Raw genomic sequence first — 12,392 nt, forward strand, 5'->3', positions numbered from 1 at the left:
ACTCCTATCACCCTCTATTAAGCGTGCCAACGTGTCGTCACCAGCAGAAGGGGCAAATCAGCCTGCGGGGGCGAGGCATTGGGCGTGGCATTGGGCAATGTTAAGTCAACCTGGTTTTTACCCCTCAAAGATGTCCGCAGCTACCAAAAGACACTTGTTGACGCCCCCTTCAGGAATTTTGGCACTCTCTATAGTACGTAGTAGGTATGTATAACGTTTGTAAGATTTACCTACAGTATAGGTATGTAAATATGTTTAATTACCTGGTGTACCTGGCTCTCCAGGACGCCCTTGGGGTCCAGGAGATCCAACACCTGCAAAACCAGCCACTCATTTTAAAATCAATTTTAACCGCTTGAACCCTATGCTTCCCTATTCTGGGGCTAACATTCGGCTAAAAGTTGTAAAAAGTGATTTGGTGTAGAGGGAAATACTAGTTGTTATTGGCCGACACTAGTGGACCTAGTACAGAGCCCTGGGTGACTCCGGTCATCTAAGTAGGCTATATAGGGTTTAAGTGGTTAACTGTGTTAAGTGTGCTGTGCTCCTATCACCCTCTATAGTACGTAGAGGGTGTATAACATTTGTAAGATTTACCTACAGTATAAGTATGTAAAGATGTTTAATTACCTGGTGTACCTGGCTCTCCAGGACGCCCTTGGGCTCCAGGAAGACCTTCTCTAGATGTACCTAAAACATGAGAGAAAAACCAACCACTCATAAACAAAGTGCATGTTCGGTATGTAAATTGTTCTACCTCAAGGTTCAAGGTTTCTTTAAGGTTACATCTTTGTGTACGTACGGGTACATAAGAGTAAAGACATGTTGTTATGGTTCCTCAGACATTGTAACAGAAATAATAGTAATAATAATAATAATAATAATAATAATAATAATAGTAAAAACAATTAATAACATAGTATACAAGGACCATTAGTACACAGACAAAAAAGAAGAATCAGGAATCATTGAGTAGCAGCGGTATCAAAACAGTTTGTCATTTGGTTCTAGCTCTTGCATCTATCATGTAGTTACCGCTATGTAAAGATGTTTATTTACCTGGTCTACCTGACTCTCCAGGGGGCCCTTGTGGTCCAGGAGGACCTTCTCTAGCTGTACCTAAAACATGAGCGAATGGCTTTTGGAAAGATCATACAGTATAGAGGGCTCCAAACTTTATCCCTTTAAGATTTATATCCTTTCTCAAGATTCCTCCTAATGTAGCCAGGCCTTGAATTTATCTGAAGTCAGTGGTTCTCAAAGTGGGGTCCAGGGGTGGCTTCCAGGGGTATCACAATCATTTTAAACACTTTATCCATATTTTAAGTTAGGGTTAGGGTGCATCACTTTGTGCCGTGCTGTGAGCTTGTACATCTGCTATTTTTTAATAGTTAAGTGGATCTTTTTTTTACACAAATCATCTCTTCTGGGGGGTCCCTGGCACAAAACATTTTTAGATGGGGGGGTCCGCAGCAATATATCGATTTGGGGGTCCTTGACATGAAAACATTTGAGAACCACTGTCTTCAGTCATGGTAAAAATGTTATTGTCAACCAACATACCAGGAGGACCCTGAGAGCCGGGCTCTCCAGAAGGCCCCGGAGGGCCTGGTGGACCAGGAGGTCCAGCCACTGATTTGAGTTCTGTTTGGAATGACAGTTAGAAACACAGAGTAGTCACTGTGAGTCGACATATGGATATAAAACATGGTGGTGGTGAAGACATTGTGTTTGAAAGAGAGAGAAGCAAGCACTCATCAGAGTAGTTCACAGTATGTGTGTATCGGGTGCACGGTTCTGGCAGAAATAGTTTCTTAGAAAGGAATACCAGCACTCACTTTAATCCACTTCAGGATTTCTTGTTTATTTCAGTCTTTCACCCCGAGCAGCAGCAGCACATAATGACGGACGTTTCGGCGCACAGGCCTTCCTCAGCGTGAATTAGAGATGTGTCGTTTGTGGACGCATCTCGAACGACACAACTCTAATTCAGGCATTGTATTACCATGTTGTTATTTGAAACAGACGTTTAAGTCTGATTTCGTTGCTGTCGGGGAGAAACCTACTATCTCCATATTTTAACTTTTTGTGTTTTTTCGTAAATTAACGCCCTACTTGATCATCCTACAGCGTCACACAAAAGCATCAAAAGTAGCAGATCTGCAAGCTCGAAACGCGGCTCGAAACGCGGCGCGAAGCAGCACGTTTCGAGCTTGTAGATCTGCTACTTTTGGTATTTTTCTTATTTGAATCCTGAGAAGTAACAGCTTTGGAGATATGAGGTTTCAACCAGACAGAGACGATATATACTTCGTTTGCCCGGTGGTGTCCCGTGATGGAAACAGCAGATTTAGAAGGGTATAAATTAGGCTTAACACTCACTTCCAGCCCGAGAGGTGCTGACGGTTCCCACACTCTTGACGCTGGTCCCGGGTTCCCCGGGTTTCCCGGGCTCACCGGGCTCACCGGCTTTCCCAGGTCCACCAGCCTCTCCCTTCTCCCCTCTGTCTCCTGGATCTCCCCTGTCTCCTTTAGGACCTGTAATGAAAACGCCATTTCTTGTAAATGAGCCTACAATCAAAAGAAATGATAATATCTGAAAATAATCTGTCTTCACAAGGGGCTCCTTCTGTGGGAGGTGGAAGAAAAAGTGAAAATTCAGGGCGTCACTATAAAGCACTTTAGATTTTTAGGATGTCCCAGGATACAACGGCCACAGTAGCAGTGGTGTAAAGTAATTCATTACATTTACCCAGGTATTTTTTACTTTACTGGAGTATTTCCAATTTTCAGTTATTTTACTTCTACCTCACTACATCTCGGAGGCAAATATTGTACTTTTACTCCACTACAATTATGTGAAAACTTGTTACTTTGTAGATTTAGATCATTATTACAAAACAGACGTTAACCACTTCAGCCCAATATACATTTTGGCCATTTGAAAATAGCCGATCTACAAGCTCACAATGCGTCGCGATGCGACGCATTCTGAGCTTGTAGATCTGCTATTTTCAAAATATTTTTATACATTTTATTCAAGTAAATTTAGAATTTCTGACTTTTACTTGTAACAGAGTATTTCTACATTGCAGTATTGATCCTTTTTTTTTACTTAATTAAGAAATGTGATTACTTTTTCCACCACTGCACAGTAGCCTATTATACGGCTGACCCCCCTCCTCCAGGGGATGAATAAAGCCAATCGATCAATCAAGAGGAGAGATAAAAACTAGAAATACGGCCATTTAACACACATTTTAAAGGTCCTCCTTAAGGGTGAAGTCTATGTACAGCATTGGTTCTCCAAAATGGGGTCCTTGGGGGGGGGGGGGTTCACGGGGGTCCCCAGCAAAAGTAGTTACCATAGCATCACAATCATTTTAACCACTTTATGCATTTATACGTTGGCTATTCAAAAATAGCAGATGTTCAAGCTATCAAAAAAAAGAAAAACGTTTGAATACTTTGGACATAAATCCGTGGCCAAATACATCAATTTGGCGGTCCTCGCCACGAACAAGTTTGAGAACTACTGCAGTAAGTGAATAGTAAATAGTCTTACCAGATGACCCAGGGACACCAGCAGGGCCGATAGGACCAGACAGACCAGGGGGTCCGGCAACACCCGGAGTTCCAGAAGGACCTGGTGGTCCGGGGATACCCACAGTACTGGAACCAGCTGGAAAGAGGTGAGGACCATTAGCAGCAATAATAAACTAAACGTTGGAACACTTCCTCTGGGCTTAAAGGTGCAGTGAGTGATTTTTTGTTTTAGTTAAAAGGTTTAAAGCTCTATATGTTAAACATTGCTAGTATAGAGTGTGTGTTCAGTAATAGGGATCTCTCCGTCTCTCCAGCTCTTTAGTGAACATAAAGCACATTTCCAGGTGGGTTGAAAATTTCATCCAGTCTGGAGAAGAGACCCCACAAAAGGCCATTTACTTGCTCTTTACCTGCGTTGATGACCTTGCCAGGGTCTCCTGATTGACCTGTAAACAATTGTTGTTATGTTATTTTAGGAACTTGTCATTCTTGCAAACTTCACCACTTGATCCCCAACGCCAGAAATAGCTATTTCTGGCGAAGAGATTCGCTGAAGAAGGAAATAACAGCGGAGAGAACAGTTGAAACTCAGATCCGTTTCACTAAGAATAGAGGGTTTAAGTTTAATTTATACTCCATCAGTTTTAGCATTTAAAGTATACAAAATAAGCTTTAGGGGGCCAGTGAGTGAATACTGCCAGCCCCTTCCTCCTGTCTGTGCATAACCATCTATCAGTCCCTCTCATCTGTCAAAAGATGATAGTATAGAAAACATTACCTTTGGCACCGTTAAGCCCTGGATTGCCAGCAATACCTGCGGCAGAGGGTCACGTGAATATACAACAAGAGAATACAATCAAACTCCAATTAAAATAATACCATTTTATGTCCATTCTATAGCCTATTATACGTGTCATACCTGGGGGTCCTTGAAGTCCAGGGATGCCTATGGGGGGATACATTGGTAGTTAATTTATATAGACCAGGGGTTCCCAAACCACTTCAACTCAAGATGCAAAAGAGACATTTGGTGTCTCCCTGGGACCCAAACTTACATAAATACATTGTAAGTATTGTGTAAGTAAAAAAAAAAATTATATCATATATTTATTAGAAATTTCTGAAAATCTTCTGAAAAATGCTTGAAAGTTTAGGGGGAAAATGGGTGGGAAATTATAGCAAAAGTAAAAATAAAAATATTTACACGTATAAAAATGAGTCCCATGTTTGGGGAAAAAGTGATCTAAACACACACGTTGATCATGACGCAGTCTGATGGTCAATCTAAATGTGACAATGTTGTGTTACCTGGAAGACCCCCATCTCCAGGAGGCCCCGAGGGTCCTCTTACACCTGGCAGCCCAGTAGGACCCTGCTCACCTGAAACACACACACACACACAAATTGAAAATTGTGGTTTTGCAAGGTTGCTTCACTGATTAGTGTCTGAAGTTGTGGACTCAGGATATTTGTAATTATCTTGATTTTTTTTAATGAGCTAGCTACTTATGAGCACTTAATGAGCAGTTAGCTGCTGCTAACAATTTTCAATCAACAATTTACAGTTTTCTAGTGATTGACATTGACGCAGCTCCAGAATATATTTGACATTACTTTTCAGAATCATGGATCATTTGCGTCTCTCGGGTAGAAACCTCATTATGTCCTCAAAACTGTTACTTTTCAGGATTCAAATTCCCAAAACAGCAAAAGTAGCAGATCGACAAGCTCAGAACGCATCGCATCGTGCCGCGTTTCGAGCTTCATGTGGATCTGCTACTTTAGATGCTTTTGTGTGGCGCTGTAGTATGATCAAATAGATCAAAAAACACAAAAAGTTTAAATATGGAGATACGAGGTTTCTGCCCGACAGCAACGATATAACGATATTTTATGTTTGACATAACTTTTCAGAATCATGGATCATTTGTCTAGGCAGTCTAGCTTAGTGTGAGTGTGTACTCAGATGTAAAGGAAAAAACAACAACACCAGCAACATAGGGTGTCATTGGAAAAATTTAGTAAAATCTTACCCTGGATCTAGTTGTAGCATTATATACCTACATCTGTTCTTTATTTATTGTGCTATCTCCTTACCAACGGGTCCTTTAGGTCCCTTATCTCCAGATGGGCCTTGTGGTCCATTTTGTCCCGGTTCACCTGTGACAATTGAGACCAAAGAGCAAATACGATATGAAATATTTATAATAATACCATCTTGTCTGTAAGGCTTGATAGACCTATAAATGCTGTACTATGCCTTTTTATGCCTTATGTAAAGCACTTTGAATTGCCTTTGTATATTGAAATATCCTACACCAGTGATTATCAACCTGTGGATGTGTGAATACACAGACAGACAATCGCTCCGTGAGTACATTTATGCTAGGCGATCAGCAGCATTGCTTCAGCTTTATCCAGTCATTGTCCTGCGTATCACGTAGAAAAAACCAATCCAGCTCTCGAGAACGAACGCGACAGTTTCCCGGGAGTGTGCCCGCTTGTCGCTCTGCCTGTCAGATCGCCTCTCCCTACCTGCCCGCTCGCCTCTCATTAGAAAAGAATTACTAGGCGCGTCAGTCGCTTCCCATGTGAAAAGCCCTATAGATTTTAGCTCTGAAACTGTGCTTAACGTCTGAAGCTGAACAAGTAGAACGTTTCAAATAATAATTTATTAATAATAATAATGTAGTCCCCGCTGTATATTCACTGTATATTTGCACATACGAATAGATTTGTCCTCTGCATTTATCCAGCCTAACTACTAGGAGCAGTGGGCGCTATCAATACAGCACCCAGGGGAGCAGTTAAGTGTCTTGCTCAGGGACACTTCAACACACAGACCTGGGGGGGGGGGACCTTCTGATTCCCAGACGACCTCTCTACCCATTCAGCTCTATGGCCACCCATCAATTCAAATGGTCAAACAGGGCTAGTCAGGACAATCTTATAATACATGTCACTTATGCGTGCAACTTAAACATCATCCCATGAATAAATTATGAAATCCTACTAATAGCACAGACCTGCAAGTCCACGATGACCCTTCTCTCCCTGATCTCCTTTGACTCCTTGCGTCCCTGGTGTCCCTCTGTCTCCTAGATGTCACAAAATGTTTTAAGTGTTAGTAGAGGGACAACATGTTCAGAAAAGCATTCTTGTAAAGCACCCGTCCATGTTATATAACCTCCCCTTTCTTTTCTTAAACAGCCTAATCCCCCTTTCTAAGTTGTTCATTTTCTGTTTAGAAAGGTGTTATATCAATAAAGTTATTATAATTATTATAATGACAAAATAAATGTAACAAAATACTAGCATTTAGCACAGTTCTATTTGCAGGGGGGTACTGTGGGGAAATCCATGGTTCTGCTTTTCATAACCTTATATCATAATTTGAAAATGTATTTTAAAATGTATGTTAATCACATTAACCCTAGAGTCGATATCTTGGGCAAATTTTCTATTCTATGAAATGTTGTCTCTTTATTTTCAGAAATAGCGAAAATATATCTACAAGCTCACACACAACACGACACATCGTGACACGTTGTGAGCATGTGTCAAACTGCAATTTTCTGTATTTGTTGCACGACGAAGTATATAGGGCTTAAGTGGGCAAGAAAATACCCCCCCTCTCTTTTGTTTTACAAACTGAACCCAGTTTTAGCCTTCTAGCATACTGCATTTAGTAAACGTTTCCAACCTTTCGGTCCAGGAGCCCCTGCTTCACCTCGGAAGCCTTGTTGTCCAGGAGTGCCTGCAGGCAAAATTGTTACAAACTCAGAACACCACTGACAAATAATTGACAAAACAACAGACTAAATATGACATTCATTTGATGTGTAGTTACCAGGGATCCCCATAGCACCCTGCGCGCCCATGTCACCTAAACCAGATAAAGAATAATGTATTATCATAGAGATCTTCTTCATTGTCTCTAAATAAACCAAACTTGACCTTTGACCTTACCTTTAGGTCCCATCGTTCCAGCCAAGCCAGCAGGACCAGGACTTCCTGGTTCACCAGGGGATCCTGTCCAACCCAATTAACAAGATCACACACCGAACACATCGACACATTCATTTCCGTATGTTTTTAGCCTACAGTATGTGATATGAGTTGTGATATGTGAGTGATAAATAAATGCGTTATCTACCTTTGTCTCCTTTCTCTCCAAATCCTGGAGGTCCAGTCTCTCCACGGGATCCCATTAGACCCTCGCGGCCCCTTTGCCCTGATGGGCCCTCAGCACCAGGTTCACCTAGTTTTCATTGACACCAGGAAGTGTTCATCAAGTATTGTCAACGTAGCATCAATATGCAAGTATGTGGCCCTGAAACTATAGGCTGCATCTGAGGTGATGCTTTCAAATTCACTTTCAAGCCCTGCTAGCGGCCAGACTCTAATGCTGCGTTCACGCCAGCAGTGACAAAAGCTCCAAAATGACCAAGCGTGGTCAGCTACACTGTCGCTGAGTCACCGTTGAAGTGTTGCTCAATATGCTCGTTGATGTCAGCAATCATGAGTCCATGTGTGGGAGTGACGAGCAAGAAAAATATAAAGGAAAATATCAATGCTTGGCTATCGGACGGACAGTCTGTCCGTCCAATACATTGGTCCCAGACAAAATATCTAAATATGGCCGAACTAAACTCAACACAACTGAACAGAACATTACCTGCACTTCCCTTTGGTCCCCTTTGTCCTTCTACTCCAGGATGACCCATCTGACCAGGAGGACCTGGAGAAACAAACAAAAACATGTTGATACTGATAGAAATTATACAGATTGAAGGAATCTATTTCAGTTGCAAAATATAAACACATAAAGGGTTTGGTTCATTCTTACCTGGTAGGCCAGGGAAGCCATTATCACCTGCAAACACAGGGTGTTTAGTTGTGCTGCCATGCCATTATAAATGTATTGTTTGTGTATGTACTGTATGTCACTCTGTCCGCTATGACTCAATACACTGTGTGATCATAAAATCACAACACAAGGCCAAGCAGCTTCATATTCTCTAACTCAATATCTGACATGATTATGATGCAATATGGTGTTCTATAGCAGTGGTTCTCAAATCCAGAGGTCCTTGAGGTTCCAGGGGGTCCTCAGCTAAATGAATTAATATACTGTAGCTTCAAAATCAATACAACCACTTTTACCCTATTTTATACATTGGGCATTCAAACATAGCCGATCTACAAGCTCACAAAGCGTTCCATCGTGACGCACTTGTGAGCTTGTGGATCAGCTTTCGTTTGAGTTTTTTTGCATTTTTTTTGAATAATCCTGAAAGTTTGTAACAACATAAATCTCTTTTAGGGGGTCTCTGGCACAAAACCTTTGGGGGGGTCTGCGCTTAAACAAACAACAATTTGGGGGTCCTTTGGCATGAAAATGTTAGAGAACCACTGGTCTAAAGGCAAGCATGAGCCAAGCAGTTTAACTATGCACACCTCTAGGTTGTCTTTCTTTACTGCTTGATGGTGCTGAGGACTGAAGTCTTTAAACACATGCCTAGTGTTCTGCATTAGAAAGATAGCAAAACAACAACCACTGACCTTTTGTTCCCGGCAGCCCTGAATCACCTACAACAAATGATGACATTGATGATAGATGAGAGAATGTTAATGAAAGAGGTACACAGCTGTAACTGTATTTCCCACAATGACTCATTTCTTAGTTGTATTGGACTATACCTTTATGCCCTGGCTCTCCTTTTGCCCCCTTCAACGAATGTGCAAGCGCTTCTGTGAAATGAAACATTCCCTTATTTAAATTAAGTCATTGGCTGGTAGATAGATAGATAATTTAGATAGATAGATAGATAGATAGATAGATAGATAGATAGATAGATAGATAGATAGATAGATAGATAGATAGATACAGTAGATAGATAGATAGATAGATAGATAGATAGATAGATAGATCGATAGATCGATAGATAGATAGACGAGCTTTGATCGACCATCCGATGGACTGGTAGTATAGATATACCCGTGGGACTGTTTAGTACCTCTTACAGCATCTGACCGGAGCTCAGCCCTGAGCAGCTGCTGAACAGCCCTCTGTAGAGCAGCGCTGTCCGCACCCAGTCCCGTCCCGACTCCGAGACCCCCTCCTCCTCCTCCTCCTCCTCCTCCTGTCCTGCCGGCCCCCAGGTTGATCCCATTGTCAGAGCGGGTGATGGTGGCGCCGGCAGAACTCTGGCCGACGTAGGCCGACTCCAACGGGTCGATGATGTTGATGGCCGACGACGAGGAGTAGCGGCTGGAGCTGGCCGACGCAGTACCAGTGGCGGCCTCTAGGGCCTCCACGCGGTTCCTGAGCCGCTTGAATTCCTCCGCTACGAGGGGGAGAGAAAGCGGTTCATGAGTGGAGATTAGAACAGGTGAACCTATACTGTAACACCAGAAGTGTTAACCCATTTAGACCTGAGGCCCATTCTAAAAACGGCTTCTAAATCCTAACAGTTGCTATTTACAGTATATACAGTATATAGCAAAACATCTAAAATGACACAGATGCTGTCCTGGATTGAAAGGTATAAAACGTGTAGGTTTAACAGGTCTAACAGACCAGCGATTCTCAACCTGTGGGCCAGGGGCCTACTGGTGGGCTGTGAGGAGGATATTGCAAGTGGACACCCAAATAATTGGCAAAACATTACGATTTTATCGATAACATAACATCGATATACGTTTTTTAAATCATGGTATTTTTTCTTTACAACTTTGAGAAATGAGTTTTCATTGTGATAAACGCTAAATAAGTACACTACGTTAGTTCCATTTATCCAAGCCGCAACACAATCGATTGATTGCTTATTAAAGTAGACATGCTCTGAGAATGCACACGGCTTTTATATCAACCCATACCATAATAAAGAGCTTTGATTGTTGTTATTGTTGTTTTCTCATGGCAAAATCTTGATCCCCCCCAGAGGCTAAAATAACCTTAAACTGGTGGTCAGGCGGGAAGATGAAGAGAGAAGTGTTGCATCATGCAGTCTTACCCAGGGCGATGAGGCCGAAGAGGAGTCCGAAGAGGAGCAGCAGACTGAGCAGCAGGCCCAGCAGCCACTTCCACCAACTGCAGCAGGAGCACAGTCCTCCAAACAAGCCAAACTCGTCCGTACGGATCTCTGAGCCACCAACCAGCCGGGAGAGACAACCATTAGAGAACCAATGGCACTTATAAGAGGTTCATCTGTAGCTACAATAACGTCGCTGACAAAACTGTTAAAAAACTGTTACTTTTCAGGAAATGAAAATAATGGACCCAATTTAGTTACTATTTGGTCAGAAGCGCTTTTTAATATAGCCGTTTACAAGCGAATCTGCCAGAGTACCAGGCTACTGTTAATACTTTTCATCGGCTCAATATTTATAAAACCCACAGACACACTTAACCAATTTCACACAAAAAATGTCATAGCAAAAGTAGCAGATCTACAAGCTCACAATGCGTCGTACCACAAAGCATTGTGAGCTTGTACATTGGCTATTTTTGCTACTTTTGTGTGACACTGCACAAAGTAGGGTATTAATTTACAAAATATGCAAGGTTTCTCCCGACAGCAACGAAATGTTAAGTGCTTGGTATAAAATGGACACGTGTCGTGGACAATTACTTTCTGCATAGCTATCATCTTTTGTGTACATATAAACGTGGTTTCCATTGGATCAAGATCAAATATACATAGTTGGGACAAAATACCTGCATAAGTAGCTTTGTCTTTTGTGGCAACTTTCACATCTTTGGGAAAGGAGACAAGAGTTTAGTATTATAATAAACTCTAAACAAAATTCAAATTCAAATTCCAGCAGTGTTTTTGTTACCTCTACCTACCGGATACATAATCTGATTCATAATCAGCTCCCACAAAGGCATCCGCTACTTTCTTCTTCTCCATCTTCAGAGAGTCCTCAGAGAACTTAGCTAGAGAATAGACACAATCATATTTATCAGACCTGGATAAATAGTATTTTGTTTAGCCTACTTGAACCACAAGCTTGACTTCCATTGGAAAATTTAAGTTAAATATTTGAAAAAATATATAAAACATAAGAGTACGTGAAAGACTTGTTGATTGGTCCAGTGGGTGTACGATTAGCTCCAGACAGACAGACAGACAGACAGACAGACAGACAGACAGACAGACAGACAGACAGACAGACAGCTTTCAAGGTGCTTTTGGAACTGTGCACTACTTGATAGCTTGATTAAATGTTTTTTTTTGTTTCCTACGTTTTCTCATTATATTTCATGTCATTTCTTATTTAGTTATTTTATCATATTTTTAACCACTTAAACCCTCTAAATTGAGCCTGATTTAGCTCTCTACTTTGACTTGGTCAACACCAAATCTCTTCGACCAAAAAGAGCCGATCTACAAGCTTACAAGCGCGTCGTAGATCTGCTATCTTCAGGCTAATGTTTCCCCCCAGAATATGGATGCTGCGGTTGGAGTGGTTAATGATGGTGGATAAAGTGTAATGATTGTTGTAATGTACCAGCAGGTGCAGCGGAGGCAAACTGCTTGCCAGTGTCTTTGGTCATGACCAGTCGTTCAGTCTCCTTGGCAGGAGCCCTGTCCTTCTCTAGCAGCATGAACTTGAAGTCCTTGGAGAACACGTCATCACTAGTGGGACTGCTTGGTGCCGCTGTCAGTAAACACACAACATTCAGCCTCCGTCATCTGAACAACAGTGATAGGTTTATTTCCTTTTATTTCCTTTAAGTCATACCGTGTACATTTTCAATTAGAAAAAAAGTTATTTTCATATAATGTTTCAATGGCATATTTCTCACAATAACATTCCACATAAATGTGTTGTGA

At 41.6% G+C, this 12,392-nt stretch overlaps 1 protein-coding gene across 4 annotated transcripts in view; it reads right to left on the reverse strand.

Moving 5' to 3' along the window:
- LOC308078465 (uncharacterized protein) overlaps positions 1-12,392 on the reverse strand; it is a 47,400-nt gene that overhangs the window by 18,925 nt on the left and 16,083 nt on the right. For 2 of the 4 annotated variants that reach the window (XM_080419637.1, XM_080419640.1), the window contains 25 exons: positions 12,067-12,216; positions 11,402-11,491; positions 11,270-11,308; positions 10,566-10,694; positions 9,567-9,896; positions 9,250-9,300; positions 9,112-9,138; positions 8,396-8,422; positions 8,225-8,287; positions 7,703-7,807; positions 7,516-7,578; positions 7,397-7,432; positions 7,250-7,303; positions 6,573-6,644; positions 5,644-5,706; positions 4,855-4,926; positions 4,466-4,492; positions 4,325-4,360; positions 3,957-3,992; positions 3,566-3,682; positions 2,383-2,538; positions 1,564-1,644; positions 1,060-1,119; positions 631-690; positions 264-314 (listed from right to left, as the gene is read on the reverse strand). In XM_080419637.1, coding sequence (XP_080275763.1) covers positions 264-314; positions 631-690; positions 1,060-1,119; positions 1,564-1,644; positions 2,383-2,538; positions 3,566-3,682; positions 3,957-3,992; positions 4,325-4,360; positions 4,466-4,492; positions 4,855-4,926; positions 5,644-5,706; positions 6,573-6,644; positions 7,250-7,303; positions 7,397-7,432; positions 7,516-7,578; positions 7,703-7,807; positions 8,225-8,287; positions 8,396-8,422; positions 9,112-9,138; positions 9,250-9,300; positions 9,567-9,896; positions 10,566-10,694; positions 11,270-11,308; positions 11,402-11,491; positions 12,067-12,216 — 1,995 coding nt within the window. The remainder of the gene's footprint in view (positions 1-263; positions 315-630; positions 691-1,059; positions 1,120-1,563; positions 1,645-2,382; positions 2,539-3,565; positions 3,683-3,956; positions 3,993-4,324; positions 4,361-4,465; positions 4,493-4,854; positions 4,927-5,643; positions 5,707-6,572; positions 6,645-7,249; positions 7,304-7,396; positions 7,433-7,515; positions 7,579-7,702; positions 7,808-8,224; positions 8,288-8,395; positions 8,423-9,111; positions 9,139-9,249; positions 9,301-9,566; positions 9,897-10,565; positions 10,695-11,269; positions 11,309-11,401; positions 11,492-12,066; positions 12,217-12,392) is intronic. The other 2 variants (XM_080419638.1, XM_080419639.1) reach the window with 2 other exon arrangements.

Source organism: Gymnoscopelus braueri, assembly GCF_963280865.1.
Source record: "Gymnoscopelus braueri genome assembly, chromosome: 2".
In the NCBI taxonomy this organism is placed as follows: domain Eukaryota; kingdom Metazoa; phylum Chordata; class Actinopteri; order Myctophiformes; family Myctophidae; genus Gymnoscopelus; species Gymnoscopelus braueri.